This window comes from Barbus barbus, assembly GCF_936440315.1.
Source record: "Barbus barbus genome assembly, chromosome: 40".
In the NCBI taxonomy this organism is placed as follows: Eukaryota; Metazoa; Chordata; class Actinopteri; order Cypriniformes; family Cyprinidae; genus Barbus; species Barbus barbus.
This window is the reverse complement of record NC_136718.1, coordinates 5180605-5197303: the sequence shown is the minus strand read 5'-3', so window position 1 is coordinate 5197303 and position 16699 is coordinate 5180605. Positions and strand designations below refer to the sequence as shown.

Genomic DNA, 16699 nt, shown 5'->3' with positions numbered 1-16699 from the left:
TGTTTTGTCTCAAGATGCACACCAGTAATGTGTGTTTCTAAGGCAATTACTTTAAAATCCTAATTGAACTATGGACTAGTCCTGGCTTAAGCTAAGACCTGTCTGTGAAACCAGGCCATAAACTGCTAGTAAATCATAAAGTGCACATTTTATTGGTCCAGACTGCAGATGATTTGCAACTGATTTATGTCATATAATTAGAAGAAACACAAATAAATTGTGCTAATATATAATATATAAGCACAAATTATTTGTATTATTTTCAGTAGTACCTATATATATATATATATATATAGGTACTACTGAAAATAAGTTTATATTAAAGTGCAAAGTACATGTACAAAATGTATAAATAAAAATATGATTACTTGCAGTTTTGCAACACTATGTTATAAGTGTGTCCCACTAAATAAAGCCCTAAACACACTGCACGATTATCGGCTGTCCCAGATGAAAGATTTGCATCATGAAACAATCGTGGCCAATCAGAAATCGCCACGATTGCTTCAGGATGCCAGTCTTTGGTCTGGGACAGCCGATAATCGTGCAGTGTGTTTAGGGCTTACAGCTCTACAGTTTAGCTCCAACCCTAATCAAACACACCTGATCCAGCTAATCAATAGCTAATCAATCAAGGCCTTCAGGATTACTAGAAACTTCCAAGCAGGTGTGAGCTGGAGCTGGTTGGAGTTAAACTCTGCAGAGCTGTGGCCCTCCAGGAACTGAGTTTGAGACCACTGTTCTACACACACATGGTCTTCATGCCCATTTGAACGCTTGGACCAAATACAGGAAATAAGTCATGTGAGTAGACAAGTGCAAAGACTGCAAGTGAGGGTTTTTGGACAGGCCACTATACCTTACCGCAAATCCCAGCCTGCGACCCAATGTGCACACTATCCATTCTAAATTCTGTGTGATATTAGTAATTTTCAATACTATTTAGGGCAGATAGGGTGGATAGTATGCACATTGGGATGCAGGGACCGCTCCAATTCTGACCAGAAACACCTGGACCAGCTAATTATGATCTTCAGGAGCACTTGATTACAGACAGCTGGAGCAGGGCTGGAACTGAACTCTGCAGGTAGGTTCATCTCTAGAAACAGGGTTGGGCAGCTCTGCTGTAAGGTGTCCCATTTATTATCTCAAATTCCAGGAGAGCTCACATGCGCCCCCTTGTGTTGAGTTTCACAGCATTCAATACTAAAGTATGGACTTGGAGGACTGAAACACCACAATCATTTGGCTATGTTCATATACTCTTGAGTAGTATGCAATATTTTGTATGCCAACTACTGAAGACATACAACATGCATTTCCCAAAATGTGCAGTATACAACAAAATTGCATACTTAGTAGTTACTTCGTTTGAACAAGTGATTACTTGGTGTGCAAAATTGTATTGTCAATGCTTTTTTTTTAGCCCCTCTGAAGCACTTTGAGTTGCAGATGTTTGTTATGATTACTTTGTGATCATTAAAATATATGTTCTATATAGTATGAATATAATCCGGGCGTACTACATTCTTCATGTTGTCATTGTCTTGTGACCTACTACCAACATCAGTTAAGGTGATCCACTGCCATCCAACTCCTCTCCCGTGGCCTCATGGGATATCCATCAGATGTGCACTTCAGAGTCTTACTGGAAATAGTAGGTCATCCGGGGACGTTTCGCTTACGTTTTCAAATTCAGACATACTACTATTTTCATATGCAGCCATAGTGGCATTACATGACAATACAGCATACTAATGTTTCACTCACTATATAGTGTACAGTACACTGAGTAAGTAGTACCCCTTTTGGAAAAACAAGGCGTAGGAATTTGAGTGAATGGAAAAAATGACTTTTCAAATCTGGTTTTCTTTCAATTTTATTTCTAAATGCAAATGATTAAAAACTGTTTGCTTTAAATAAATCAGTATCACTAAATGGTTTAGATCCCTAATGTACAGCCCAGAATCCTTTGAGACATCAGCTATAAAAAAGGAAAAGCCTGAAGTGGGAGGTTAAACACAATACAGCCCACTTCAATGTTCAGTGTGTGCTTTAGTTGAGCACAGAATATTCAAACAGAATAAAGCCGGGCAGATACACGCATATACAATGAAGAGTTGGCAACCTGGAGACGTACATGCGCTCATTTGACACAAACATTCATATTCTTACATATACAAACATACATACAATCTGTCCAATGCACAAAACAGTCGCTGCAGGCAGGACGCTTATTAAAGACCTTTTTTGTTTAGGACTAAAGAGTGGGAGGAGAAGAATAACATCAAATATCCCAGAAATTAGAAATTATCTCTTTTTTTGCTTGATGTGACCAGAAAACTCTTATGCCCAAACTTTGAGATGACAGGAAATGACGTCATCTTGTTTCTGAAGTCTTTCGGTTGGTCTCTCGTGGTTTGTCTGACATGATGTCCCAGTATCAGTCTGATACGCCGACTGTACTAGGACATGAATGCTAGGCTCGTCCCATCATCCCTCCCTCCCTGCTCTGACGTCTCCTGGGCTGTTAACTGACATCCTCTCTTCTGCAGGTTTCTATAACAGCAGACAGCCAGTCTTTTTGCCCCGTTTCTTGGCTTGCAGCGCAGCCCTGGTGGCCATCTCAAACACCTCTCTCACGCCATCTTTTGTCTTGGCTGAGCATTCTAAATAACCAAAGGCGTTGATTCGGTTGGCCATGTCTCGCCCTTCCTCGGCCTTCACAGGCTCCTGAGTGAAGAAATATTTCAAAGATATTACAAGCATGTCTAAGTGACCACCCAATATCAAAGGAATAGTTCACCTAAAATAAGAACATTTTCACTCATCTAGGACTATTCAAAATTGATTCATCACATTTGTTCGATCTTCCATTTAAAAATACAAAAATGTTACCCAGAATACCTAAGCTTACAATGAAAATGGATGTTATTTATACTGTCCAGCTCTAAACAAACACCTCCAAATATCATAAAATAACTTTATGAACCACATAGTTTAAAGGTTGATCAACTAGTAGAAATTACCATCCACTTAAATGGAAAAGAGCAGCTTGGACATTTTGCAGCGTTTAAAGGAATAATTCACCCAAAATGAAAATTTGCTACAATTTACTCATCCTCAGGCCATCCAAAATGCAGATGACTGTTTGTTTATCAGCAAGTGATGTAATGCTACATTTCTCCAAATCTGTTCTGATGAAGAAACAAACTCCTCTACATCTTTGATGGCCTGAGGGTGAGTACATTTCCAGCTAATGTTAATTTTTGGATGACCTAGTCCTTTAAGAATTATAAATTTTACTAAGTAAAAAGGCCCTGCCTGTTTCATTTTGGCAAGTTCTCTTCGTGTGTGCTCATCATTTCGGAGATCCTTTTTGTTACCAACGAGGATGATGGGAACATTCGGACAGAAATGCTTCACCTCTGGTGTCCACTTTTCTGGAATATTCTCTGTGATGGATTAAAGGAGAAAGTGGCAATTGTATTAACCATATTTCAAATAATTTTTAAATTATGACAAGTATTTAATGGCTTAACAGAGTAAATCATCTTATATTCTTTAAACTGAGTTAATTGGTATATATATTTTTGTTTTTAGAAAGTTGATAACTGAAACTAAGCACCTGAATCTTTCCCTGTTACCTCAGCTTTGTACAATCTCAGTCTGTTTAGGTTTTGATGTAAAGACCTTATGAAAACCCGATCATACTTGAAAACGCAGTTCTGCTTGGTAGCTAAATTGCTGCATCGTTCATTTTGATGTGAAAGCATTGTATTTAGACCACAAGTGAAGGTTTCACGATTCAATTCATCAGAAAATGATTTATTCTTAGCTGACTGCTTTTACCACTATGAGAAACACACTTAAGGTGGTGATAAAAACGGAAGTATTATAAAATAGTAAAGTATAAGAAAACAGACTGGGTCAATTTTTATTTCATGTTAACTTATAAATTGAGATGAAACCTAAATATTGACAGATCTTTTTTTTCTGTACTGTGACATACATCCACAGTTGTAATGAATTATCATAGAAGTAGATTAAAAATAAAGAGGGGACTTGGATTAATGGGTTGATGATTGGATTTTGGGAAGTGGGCTCATGAAAGAAAACTTGCATCGGCAGGGTTAAGCAGACTGAATTATTGCCATTTCACCAGAAAATTGAGTTATGGTATTTTGATTAAAAATGGTCAATAATTAAAAAAAAAAACAAGAAATGTGCATGGGTGAATCATTCACAATAAGATTAATAACATGCATTTAGAAAATTTCATCTCATGCTGACTTTAATCTTGAAAACATGGTATCGTTTTTTCAACATTTAGAGTTAAAGTGTGATGATTGGGATAGTAATATCTAATTGTTTACGAGGACGTCTTACCCAAGCTATCAGGACTGTCGACAGAAAAGCACATAAGAATGACATCTGTGTCAGGATAGGAGAGAGGTCTTAACCGATCATAGTCCTCCTGTCCAGCCGTATCCCATAAGGCAAGCTCTACCTGTAAGAAGAGAGATATTGGTCAATGTGCTAAACTATTTCAGACAAATAACACAACAGCAATCCTCTTACACGACAATTGTGGCCTCACTTATAAAAGAGGAATGTACATGTATAACTTGCACCAGTGTAACCACATCTATATGGCAGGACAAAATACTGAATATTCTTCTGGTGATGTTGGCAAGTTCAATCAATTCATTTCAATCAGTAGAAAATGTGTGCTAAACGAAACGGATTATTTAAAGGAACACTCCACTTTTTTTTGGAAATGGGCTCATTTTCCAACTCCCCTAGAGTTAAACAGTTGAGTTTTACCGTTTTTGAATCCATTCAGCCAATCTCCGGGTCTGGCGGTAGCACTTTTAGCTTAGCTTAGCATAGATCATTGAATCGGATGAGACCATTAGCATTTGGTCATCAAAAATGACCAAAGAGTTTCGATAATGTTCCTATTTAAAGCTTGACTCTTCTGTACATCGTGTACTAAGACTGACCGAAAATGAAAAGTTGTGATTTTCTAGGCCGATATGGCTAGGAACTATACTCTCATTCCGGCGTAATAATCAAGGAACTTTGCTGCCGTACCATGGGTGCAGCAGGCGCAGTGATATTATGCAGCGTCTGAAAGTAGTCCCCAGCTAGTAGTCCCCTATTATCGAAACTCCTTGGTCATTTTTGAGCGAGTGGTCTAATGGTCTAATCCAATTCAATGATCTATGCTAAGCTAAGCTACACTAAACGTGCTACAGCCAGACCCAGAGATCGGCTGAATGGATTCAAAAATGGTAAAACTGTTCCTTTTTAAAGGTTTGTTTATCGTTACCCAAAGCACAGTTCCACTTTTCACATATTAACCCTTAAATGCATACCTTGGGTCTCTACCCTCTCCCTCCAATGTTTAAAGTTAGACATCAACTTTCTTAGTATTCCTCAATCTATTCATTATAAACAATATAAAAAGAAAATAGTAAAATATAAAAGTTTTTTCTGATTTGTTTTGGTAAAAAGTGTATAGGGTCGCTAGAGACCCGAGGTATGTAAATGTGTAAGTGTAAATAAATATACTTTATTTTATTCTTCTGTAATTGTTATTAAAATATCAAGAGTTTTTTGCTATTGCAGCAGTTAGAGATCCATCCGTGCTGGATATATAGGTCCGGATCGCTAAAGACCCAAATATGTAAGAGTGATTGGCCAAAAATTCATGCATTTAAGGGTTAAAATATTTTTGTAAAAAATACTTGTACATTTAAGTAAATATTGCACTTTATTACAATGCATTCATTGTTTTCTTGGTGCATATCAGTGAAAATAATTGCATTTTTTTCCCCCCAATTGTTTACCAACTGTGTGCTTTCATACCTGTTTTCCATCGACCTCAATGTCTGCAACATAGTTCTCAAACACTGTCGGCACGTAGACTTCAGGAAACTGATCTTTACTAAAAACAATAAGCAAACAGGTCTTTCCACAGGCTCCATCACCCACTATCACCAGTTTCTTACGAATGGCAGCCATCTGCAGAGGAGAAAGATAAAACAAACGATCAGCAAAAAGAGCTTTATAGATCTGAAGCATTTTAAGAAAGAGTCCAGGAGTGAAGAAGCACCTTTAAAAGTGGAGAAATGCCAAGTTTACATGATAGATAGATAGATAGATGGATTCAAATTTATATTTTTACATATTTATGTTTACATTATTACTGTCAAGTAGATAGATAGAAAGATAGATAGACATATAGATAGACAGACAGATAGATGATAGACAGACAGACAGACCGATAGATGACAGACAGACAGACAGATAGATAGACATACAGAGATAGACTGATAGATAGATAGACATACAGATAGATATACATACAGATAGATAGATAGACATACAGAGAGATAGACTGACAGATAGACATACAGATAGATAGATAGATGATAGACAGACAGACAGACCGATAGATGACAGACAGACAGATAGATAGACATACAGAGATAGACTGATAGATAGATAGATAGATAGACATACAGATAGATATACATACAGATAGATAGATAGACATACAGAGAGATAGACTGACAGATAGACATACAGATAGATAGATAGATGATAGACAGACAGATAGATAGATAGATAGATAGATAGATAGATGTGTTCTGTGAATCTTTTCAGCATGAACCGGAAACACAGCTGCGGAAGTATCATTTGACCGGAAGTTACACTGCATCTGTATCGCTATGTTAAAAAAAGAAAGAAAAAACAAAACTTTCCGCAAATATTGACCAAATGATAAAGGCTATAACCTTAAAACACCACATAAGCGATTATCTACGTGTATTGTTGCGTGTAAAGATCGTTATATTGATGATAAGAAACCGTCATGTCGCGAGGCCTGTTACCGCACCCCACCTTCAAAACATTCACACAAATAACACAATAATACAACATAAACATTAATAATAATACAACATAAAACATTAACAACCGCTGTAACACACATACTAGCATGCACAATTACTGTTTTCTTTAAAAACAGACTCGCCTTGCTATAACTTAGATATAACCGTGAAGGAGAAGGGCTGCTTAAGTTAGCCGCTAGCCGACATTATTCAGAAATAAATGATTTTAAACGCACTTAAAACAGAAAAAGGGTCCACACCCCATTATATAATGCCACGAAGACGTTAAGAAACACATTATTTTATGAGCATTTATCTTAACTGTAATCCTTTGGGAAAACGGTGTAAGCGAAATACGATCAAACCGATTTAAAACAAGAATAATGTTTGCTTTAATTCACTGAAACAGATTTTAACATAAGTCTGAAGAGTTTAAACGGTGGATTTCGTTAATCGTTGAATATTTTCTCGTTAATTCAGCTTAGAAAGCAGCTCAATTTAAGCATCTGAACAATTTAAAATCGTTTGTTCAAACTAGCTGTCAGCATAAATGATGCAACTATATATAAATATAAGTTATATATATATTTACAGTCGGGTCGACTGAACGGAAAATAAATCTCGCCAAACGCTATCTGACATTCTCGATAACTTTATGTATTTACACAAAACATCTGAAAACATTTACCGTGTTCTTGTTGTTGTGCTTCGAGGAAGTATGTGCTCTCCTGTCTGTTCCTGCTGGTTTAGAGTCCGCCCATCACTGCTCTCTCTCTCAGACTCAGCTGCTGGGGCTGGGTCTCATAAACCAGCACATTTTTGCTTCTTTTTGTTAAATTAAAGTCACTTTACAAACCTGGAGCCAGAGGCCTCCCTTCATTGAGTTTCCTTTGACCTAGACTTTCAGTCATAAATCAAATTCCATCCCAAAACATTGAAAAACATGATCAAGATCATTGGTTTACGTCAATATTCATTCACCATTTAAATCACAAGCATCAATTTTGGCCCTAAAAACTGATTGAAAAATAAATAATGAAGGTAAATCAATATTTTGTATTGTCAATAGTGCATACTTGTTGAATTACGCGTATTAAAATAATATTTATGTGTGTTTAGCATAGGCCTGCATATAATATTCTAGCTTTGAAATTAGTCCTGGGGCCTGTTTCATAAAACAAGTTCACCAAATAAGCCAGGCTTATTTTAAACCAAATCAATTGGCAAAACTAACTGAAATAAACCTGGCTTATTTGGTGAAACAGGCCCCAGATAAGACAAAAGAGTCAGTTTATTCATTCCACAAATGTTTATAATGTCCTTTCCATCGCAGAATAAATGGTGATTTCAGAGCTGTAGTAGAAGTATTCATGTCGGTTCTGAAAAAATTGCTTAAGTTACAAAAATTCAAAACAGTCTTGTGTAAAATAAGCAGCAGACCTGTTGAGAAACACAGTTTTGCTTCCTCATATACACACAAGGTTAACCTGTTACCCTGCGCCCCTATTTTTGAGCATTTTGTAAAAAACGATATAACCAAATAAAAATGTCTGTAGCTCTTGAACCCTAAGGTCTATATTTAAAAATCTGGTGTTGTTTGAAACTAGACACTTGATCCTTTGTTACTCTAGAGTCATAATAACTCAAAATTAGTATAGCAATAGAGTAAAACAAGGTAAAATATACATGAAATTGACTCGCGATATGTTTTAATGAAGCTCACTAAGGGAAAAATGGATGAGACTTTCATGCCAAAGGCCTGAAAACACCATAAAGATAAAGCTGAACATCTGACCATGTTTTGATTCAAATTTGAGGATGATACTCCCAAAAATGTAGTTTCTGTAAGCTTTTATTTAAAAAAAATCTAGGCGTCCTTTCAAAAAAGCCATTTGGAGACCCCAAATAGACACTTTGTAAACAAATGTCCAAATGAGTCAAAACTACATAATACATATATGTATATCAATTCAGAACTGCTCTGCCCACCAAAACACACAATAAAAAACTATTTCTGAACAGCATTTGTAGTGCTGACTCATTTAGTCATTTGGTTAGTCTACAAATGGCATTTTTGAAAAAAAACGCCTAAATATTTCCTGAAATAAAATATGAAATAATAATTTTTTTATAGGTAAAGACTTACAGAAAGTACATCTTTATGGTATTTCATTTCAAGAAAAGCTTTGGAAAAGTCATTTGGATATTTTATTTCAAGAAAAGTCTAGGAATCCTTTCAAAAATGCTATTTAGAGACTCCATAAGACACTGCATACTACATATGTATATCAATTCAGAACTGCTCTACCAATGAAACCACAAAAAAACACAAAACTATTTCAGAATTTGAACATAACTAAACAGTCTTTATTCTGAACAATTCCAATAATGAAAACAGTGAACCAAAACAGATTTGATCATTTTTGAACTAGTGAAAACACAAAACATGCAAAATACATTGTTTTTACAACATTTGTATTTTTTATTTATTTTATATGGTGAATATTATGAATATTACTATTTTACTAATATAGTAATAGATTACTATTACTAATATTACTAAATAATTAAAAAAAAAAACTATTTACAGTATTTACAGTGGAGGAAGACGCTCTAGCAGCCACTAAAATTGTTTTTTTTCTGACCATCTGGATTAACCAGACCTCTGAAAAGACAGGGAAGAGTGAGAGAAAAAGAGTGAGAAAGTGTGTAAGCAAAACAAATCAAACTTGCAACACTGTTTACATTTTGTACACACACACACACACACACGCGCGCACGCACACACACACAATAACCGGGACATACCCACAAACAAACACACCCACCCACCCACACGAACAAAACTCATGTAATCCCCTCATATTATCCCTCTCCGTTGTCATTTTTAGAATCTAAAACAGCTAACATGAAACAAAAGCTGCAAATACATGATAAAGACACATAAACATTCAAGAGGAGGGTGGAGACACTTACGTGCTAATGCTATCCACGCTTCCCAGCGATCTCAGCGCGTATTCGGCTACTAAATTAGCCATTTTTCTCCCCACGTCCTCCAAAACACCACCAAACGCCACAGAAACACTTCTCAAGTCGAAGATCCACGATGGAGAGATTCAGATGTGAGCTTTGGACAACATCTGTTCGCTGATAGCCAGTCTGTGTAGCGCCGCGACGCCATTATGTGTACGCTTCATGCGTAACCCGAGAGCGCACGAAAACACACGGACAATACGCCGAGCTATTCTCTAAACAATCTTACGTAAACTATTCAAACTGTCAATCACTTTAAACGTCCTTGTGGTTGGCTAACACTTCCATCCATCAAAACTGTGCTGGCGAGGCATTGGCTGGGTTCAAACACCCCTATTGTGATGTGTCCGGATTGACACCTCGCTGACCCATTCACGGACGCGCTTACTGTCCCGGGTTATAACAGCTCCTGCGATTGAAGGAGAGAGACGAGGGAGGGCTATTCTTACTCGGAAGAGACTATTCTGCTGGAAATAGATGGCGTTTCAAAGCTGGAATACGAATTATAATCGATATTTATTGGAAAATGGACGCTATCGATAACTATAACTCGAATCGCTTATGTAAACAAAGGAGGATCTATCGTGTTTTCCCCTATTTTTTCGTTGTTTTGGATTAAAAAGTGGATGCATTTTGAAGAGTGGACCCTTCTCTTGAAATGTATGCTGGTGTGTCTTGGAATAGTCTGAGCTGACCAGCGCTATTGGCGATCAAACGTGAGTACTGCGGTTCGCTTTGTTCATTTTAAATGGCCGGTCTTTCAGCATTTCTGTTAACCCTTTCCTCTCTGGTGTATTGATTTCAAAAACAAGCTCACATCGTTAATCTTGAGTGTTTTAGCTTTCAAATGATATATAGTTAATGATAATTGATTGAATATTGTTCTAAAACAAAGGTAATAAAAAGTCCGACCACGCCCGACCACGCCCTTCCGGCCCGCCCGCGGGCCGATGCGGGTTAACAGGTTAAATGACAATGAAAGCTTAAATTGAATTTTCTAGTTTGCTAAAATTCCACAAGGCTAAAATGCTCAAAGTTGAGGAAGCAACTAAGTGTGAAGAATGTTTTTGTATTAGTTTAACGACTCTTAAACAAGCCTAAGTACTAGACAGACATGCATGCATTGTTGATCAACTTACAGCAGTCGTGTGTTTTCACTTTCCTCACAATTACGCTGGTTAAAGTAGCAGTGTTATCTTGTTACATGGTATTTTTTTCCTCCTGCTGACAGAATCTGAACAAGAAAAAACAGATTTCTGTCTAATTTGCCCGATCATGTCTCTCAGAAGGAATGTGAATGTGCCCTATATTAATTGGGTGATGGTCTTCTGGTGATACGATTCTCATTATGAATGTGTGCACTTGTAGACCTACTGTTAAATTTTAAAAGACCAAGACATTATTTTTTCTTCCTTTTGGGTGTGTAGTCTATCAGGTGGAAATCAATGAAACATCTACTGGTTCGTTCAAAGGCCAGTAGAGACCATTTAGGCCACACGGTTAACACTTTATTTTAAGCTGTTCTTGTTATACATTACATGTACTTACTATTATAATAACACTTAATTATGCATAATTACATGCAATAACCCTAACCCAGACCCTATTCCTAACCCCGACCATACAGTAAGTACATGTAGTTAATTAATATTACTCAGTACTTAAATGTATAATTGCACTGTAACAAGGACACCTTAAAATAAAGTGTAACCTTAAAAAGATAAGCAACAGATTATTTTTATTTCCCTTTATTTGACCACAATAAATAAATGACAATTAACTAAATATATAACGGTCATCACAAAACATGAACAATCTCTGAATTTCAGAAATTCCTACATATAAAAACTATAAATATACCAGTGTAAGCATAACTCTGTACAGTATCACCTACCCAGTCTTAGCAAGAGATAAGGGTTGTTTATGAACACTTTCACATTTGCATGAGCTGATATAATCATGGCACTTACATATTCATTCACCCCATGCACATAAAGCAGAATTAATCATACATCTATTCTCAAAGTCATTCACACTGTACGACTGTACATTTCAAACAACCAAAGCACCCTTCCTTTTAATTGACAGCGTAAAAGCAATGTAGTGCATTCATCAAAATCATTTTCTGATGTCGTTCATGTTTTCACCGCACATTCAGTGACATGACTGAAGTCTGGCAGCGTTTGTGTAACAGCTCTGGCTCGTCAAGTAAAGCTGCGGATAATAGAGGACATTAGTCTGAGACTCTGGGTTTTAGCATGTTGCCTAATCTGCAGCAGAAATTGTGACTGGATGTAGATCTAGCTGTTTAATAGAGCCTTTAATTTACATAATAGGAAAATGAAACATCATATTGTCATAACATATTTAAAGGATATTTAAATAACTTGCTAAAATAGCTGAAATTGGTGTTCGATGATTCTAATGAATAAAACTGCAAAATAATACTTACCAATGCTCTCAAGTTCAGAGTGTTTAAATGCTGTCAGGAATGACAACGTTCTCTGGTTCCTCCACTTTCTTTGCTCCGATCCGACAATGCCCTATCAACAGGATACCTTTTGTTTTAAAACACACACACACACACACACACACACAAATGATTAGATACACAACTTCAGAAACTATCGTTCAAAAGTTTGAGGTCGGTGAGCTGTCTCACAAAGGCTGCATTTATTCGATCAAATACATTACAGTAAAATATATTACAGTAATCTTGTGAAATAGTATTATGATGTATAATACGTTTTTTACGTGAGTATATTTAGATAAGTAATTTATTCCTGTGATCATGAATTTCCAGCATCATTACTCCAGTCTTCAGTGTCACATGATCTTCAGAAATCAGTCTAATATGCTGATTTGCTGCTCAATAAATATTTCTGATTTCTGTTGAAAACAGCTGTGCTGATTAATCTTTTGTAACATTGTAAATGAGTTATTTTTAATTTCATGCAGCCTTGCTGAATAAAAGTGTTGATTTTTTTTTTTTTTTTTTAAAACAAACAAAAAAACATCTCACCGACCCAAACTTCTGGATAGTAGTGTATACTGATTCGTATACAATTTATTTGATATATATATACTTGATATTAAAATGCATCCTCCAGTAATATAATGCAGAGGCAGCTTGCAGAATATAATATTTGGATGAACCAAACAAGCATTTCTGCCAGCTCCTCAAACTAGTGAATGTGAAACCCAGGATTGAGCTTGACATGAAATCACGCTCTTACCCAGCAGCAACAGGGTGGCGGTGGTGACGATTAAGGCAGCGACGGCTGTCACGTACTTCTTTGTTTCTGGGTCTTTGCAGTTTGCAGAACCATCACAGTCGCAGACATGCAGCGAGAGGGTCTGGACTGAATACTGGCCCTGGCTGTCAGAGATATTAAGGGTGAGTTGATGATCTCCCACATGTACGCCACTCTCTTTGATCAGCCTCACAGATGTATCTGGGAGAAAAAACAAAACAAAATTGAATTACAGTGGAAACAGGTATGTTTGTTTGCAAATACAGCGTTAAAAAGATGATTTTCTCTATTACCATTGTCAGACAGAAATGGAGACGGAAGCCTCCATTTCCCCTGGACGTCTCCTGTCAGCTTGACGTGTAATGGTGGGCTGTACAGGGCTGGTTTGAGAGCTGTAATGCTAGTTGTATCCTCAGACAGACACATGGTCATGACCTCCTGCACTGGTTCAGACTTCATTCTCTCCATTACACCCACTTGTTTCATCGTCTTCAATACTGAGGAGTCACTAGCATCTTTCTGGATAAACCGTGATTGGAAATGACATTAATGTGCATCTTGGAGTGTTCAACATCAGTCTCAATTCAGTGATAGAGGTATATAACCCTCATCAAAAACAATTCAATCAACATAACTCGACTGAAAAAACAACTGAAAGCTCTGAAGACAGAAACAAGTTTACACTCTGTTTACTTACTGTTTTTGTGTGTTTGTCGATGATATTCAGTATCGCTGCGCTTGTGCTGGAGAGCTGCATCTTCTCCCCACGATCCTTTGCTTCAACCAGAATAGTGTATGTTTGGGCCTCCTGCATTGAAAAAGGAACACCAAAAGTTGAATATCTGAACTATATCTGTCAGATGATCTTCGACCTTTTGAAAACACGTCTGTCAAGTTCTTGGGAATGTATTCTCTGCAATTCAATAGCTCTAATAATACCACGTGGTATAACCATTAATTAAAAAGTTAAAAATAGATTTACTTTGAATAAGTGTACATATCACAATCACTTTTTAAAAAGGTTTTTAATATAGGTTTAAAGTAAAACGTTTTTTTCACTTATAGTGAAATATTTATTCATAAATGTGATGACGACATTTATTGACCTTAAATTACCATAGTCGCAACATTCTGTATAGGCCTTTCATTTTATTGTAGATCTTTTCTTATGTTTTGTGATGTTTTTCAAATAATGAGTACCAGTAAAAAAACAATAAAATAAAAATAAATGAATAAAATGCCAAAAAAGAAGCAACCTAATTATAATTATTTAATGGCATCATTGACATTTTTTGACTTTTACAAAAAAATCTTAAAATGATAAATTAATTTTAATATTGATCCGTTTTTGTCCACAGATACAATGTCCATGAATGGAAGACTCTTCGATAACTTTCTTCTCAATGTTTAACTAAAAAAGGATGGAAACATTCAAAATTATTCATTTGGTTGAGAACGAACTCAGAATTCTGTGCTCATGCAAAGACGTATGTTGCTTTGAATTTAATAAGTTGGTATTCTGCTATAAAGTGGTCAATTAAAGGTTTCAGTATAACCTACATCTCCCAGTTTATATGGGAAAGGACCAGTGTGCTCCTCTTGCGTGGTCAGTGAATCCACAATCCAGGCTTTGTTTAGTTTTGATGTGGTTGAACTCTGAATCCAGACACTCTGTAAAAGAAATTATTGCCCAAAACATCGCAATTTATCAATTAAAAACTCAATAGCCCAATCATTTCAAGTTCTTATGTTAGCTATCATGTTGCAATGGTAACACTTTATTTTAAGGACCAATTCTCACTATTAACTAGCATGCATATTACTAGCATATTGGATGTTTATTACTTATAAAGCGCGTATTAATGCCTTATTGTGCATGACTGTATCTTAGATCCCTTTATCCTACCCCATACCTAAACTTAACAACTACCTCACAAACTATAGCAAGGTGTTTATGGGAAAAGCCATAGTTAATAGTTGATAGTGAGAATTGGTTCCCAAACTAAAATGCAATCAATGTAACTTGCAACCAATAATAAGGTTGTTTTACAGTATTTTAATGTGAATTATCTGAAAACTTTTTGACAGGTACATTGTGCACCATTCCATTGTGCTTTACATAAATTCAACCTTGGATGTCTGCCACTATTTATTATTTCCAGTTTATAAAAATTATCTGCACACTTAATCTTTTCTGAATGCCATTGATTTTAATGACAACATATGTAAATATCCAGTAAAGTGGAATATAACACACACACACACACACACACAAAGAAAAAGAAAACTCTACCTTAACATAATAAAAGTAGTCAGAAGTAGTGATTTTAATATATAGGTTTTTTTTATATTTTTTAATAACAAAACGAGTAAAATGTTTTGGTAACACTTTATTTTAGACTCTATTACATGTTATATGTACTTATTATAGTTTAATAACAGTAAATTATGCACTAATTAATTAGAAGTAATTACAAGCAACTAACCCTAAACCAAATCCTACGAAAGTACATGGTATTGATTAATATCCCTCAGTACACTGTAAAAAAAAAAAAAGTTGAGCCAACTTAAAATTAAGGCAACCAGCTTCAGCAGATTTTTGCCTTAATTTTAAGTTGGCTCAACTTTTTTTTTTTTTTTACAGTGTAGTTGTAATTGTATAATTACACTATAAGAAGGACACCTTAAAATAATGTGCAACAACATTTTTATGAAATAGAAAACTAATATTAAACTTAAATAAATAAAATCAGTTCTGTTACTTACTGCAACAAGGAAAATAATCACAACTGTCTTCATTTTAAGCAGTGAGAGGGATCAGGCGCTCAGATTCAGGATCTTGCTTTAGCTGTGGTTTAAAGTGCATGTGAAGCAAGCTGGCTGTGTCAAGAGCTAAAGGAAGACGATTTGACAATGTTTATCTGAAAACCTACTGAATCACATGAATTTTTAATAGCTGTAGCACCCTATTGTCTGACGTGCTTTCTAAGGAACAATGTATGACGGAGTCTGGCAAGAGTCCAGACATTCTTAAACGCAACAAAGCAAGAAGTATGAGACGCTACTAAAACAGGTTCTGGTTTCAATTAAATCGAAAAGAAACTTGTTTCAAACGTTAAAACGAATGATATATGCATGAACTTGTACATAGATGTAAACTAGGCCTTCTGTGTTTACCTGTTGGCAATGTGTTTACTGTTGTATTCTGTGGTATGAGTTCAGCTTGTGTTTCCCTATAGCATAACTTTGATAGGTCAGATATTTTATGAACCCATTTATATCCTTCCAAGCAAACAAACCCCACTTCTCATTCCTGACTAAACACAACATACTGCACGAAAGTTGCACTCTCACTTTAATGTAGCTCTGTTGACCAATGATTTTCATGTTTTAAGGTAAGCAGGTATCAGCATTTCTAGAGCTAGTTTTAAAATCATAATATTCTGTGATCTGCATGGAGGATTTTATTTGAATTTTGCTCATTGGAAAACACATGCAAATGTCATTGTA

At 35.9% G+C, this 16699-nt stretch overlaps 2 protein-coding genes across 3 annotated transcripts; both read right to left on the bottom strand.

The window, feature by feature from the left end:
• Positions 1–1850: 1850 nt before the first annotated feature.
• rhoac (ras homolog gene family, member Ac) lies at positions 1851–7827 on the bottom strand. Its single transcript, XM_079400940.1, has 5 exons — positions 7591–7827; positions 5875–6030; positions 4390–4510; positions 3325–3455; positions 1851–2733 (listed from the first exon to the last, which is right to left on the bottom strand). The coding sequence occupies exons 2-5, from the start codon at positions 6028–6030 to the stop codon at positions 2560–2562; spliced, it is 582 nt and encodes a 193-aa protein (XP_079257066.1). The 5' UTR covers positions 7591–7827; the 3' UTR covers positions 1851–2559.
• Positions 7828–11679: 3852 nt separating this feature from the next.
• LOC306859724 (cadherin-1-like) lies at positions 11680–16080 on the bottom strand. 2 transcript variants are annotated; one of them, XM_079400938.1, is made up of 7 exons: positions 15956–16080; positions 14750–14860; positions 13887–13997; positions 13483–13708; positions 13172–13390; positions 12388–12493; positions 11680–12149 (listed from the first exon to the last, which is right to left on the bottom strand). In XM_079400938.1, the coding sequence occupies exons 1-6, from the start codon at positions 15986–15988 to the stop codon at positions 12411–12413; spliced, it is 783 nt and encodes a 260-aa protein (XP_079257064.1). In that variant the 5' UTR covers positions 15989–16080; the 3' UTR covers positions 11680–12149; positions 12388–12410. The 2 variants fall into 2 exon arrangements, with proteins under 2 accessions (XP_079257064.1, XP_079257065.1); XM_079400939.1 differs by lacking the exon at positions 14750–14860 and having other exon boundaries at positions 15956–16057.
• Positions 16081–16699: the final 619 nt, after the last annotated feature.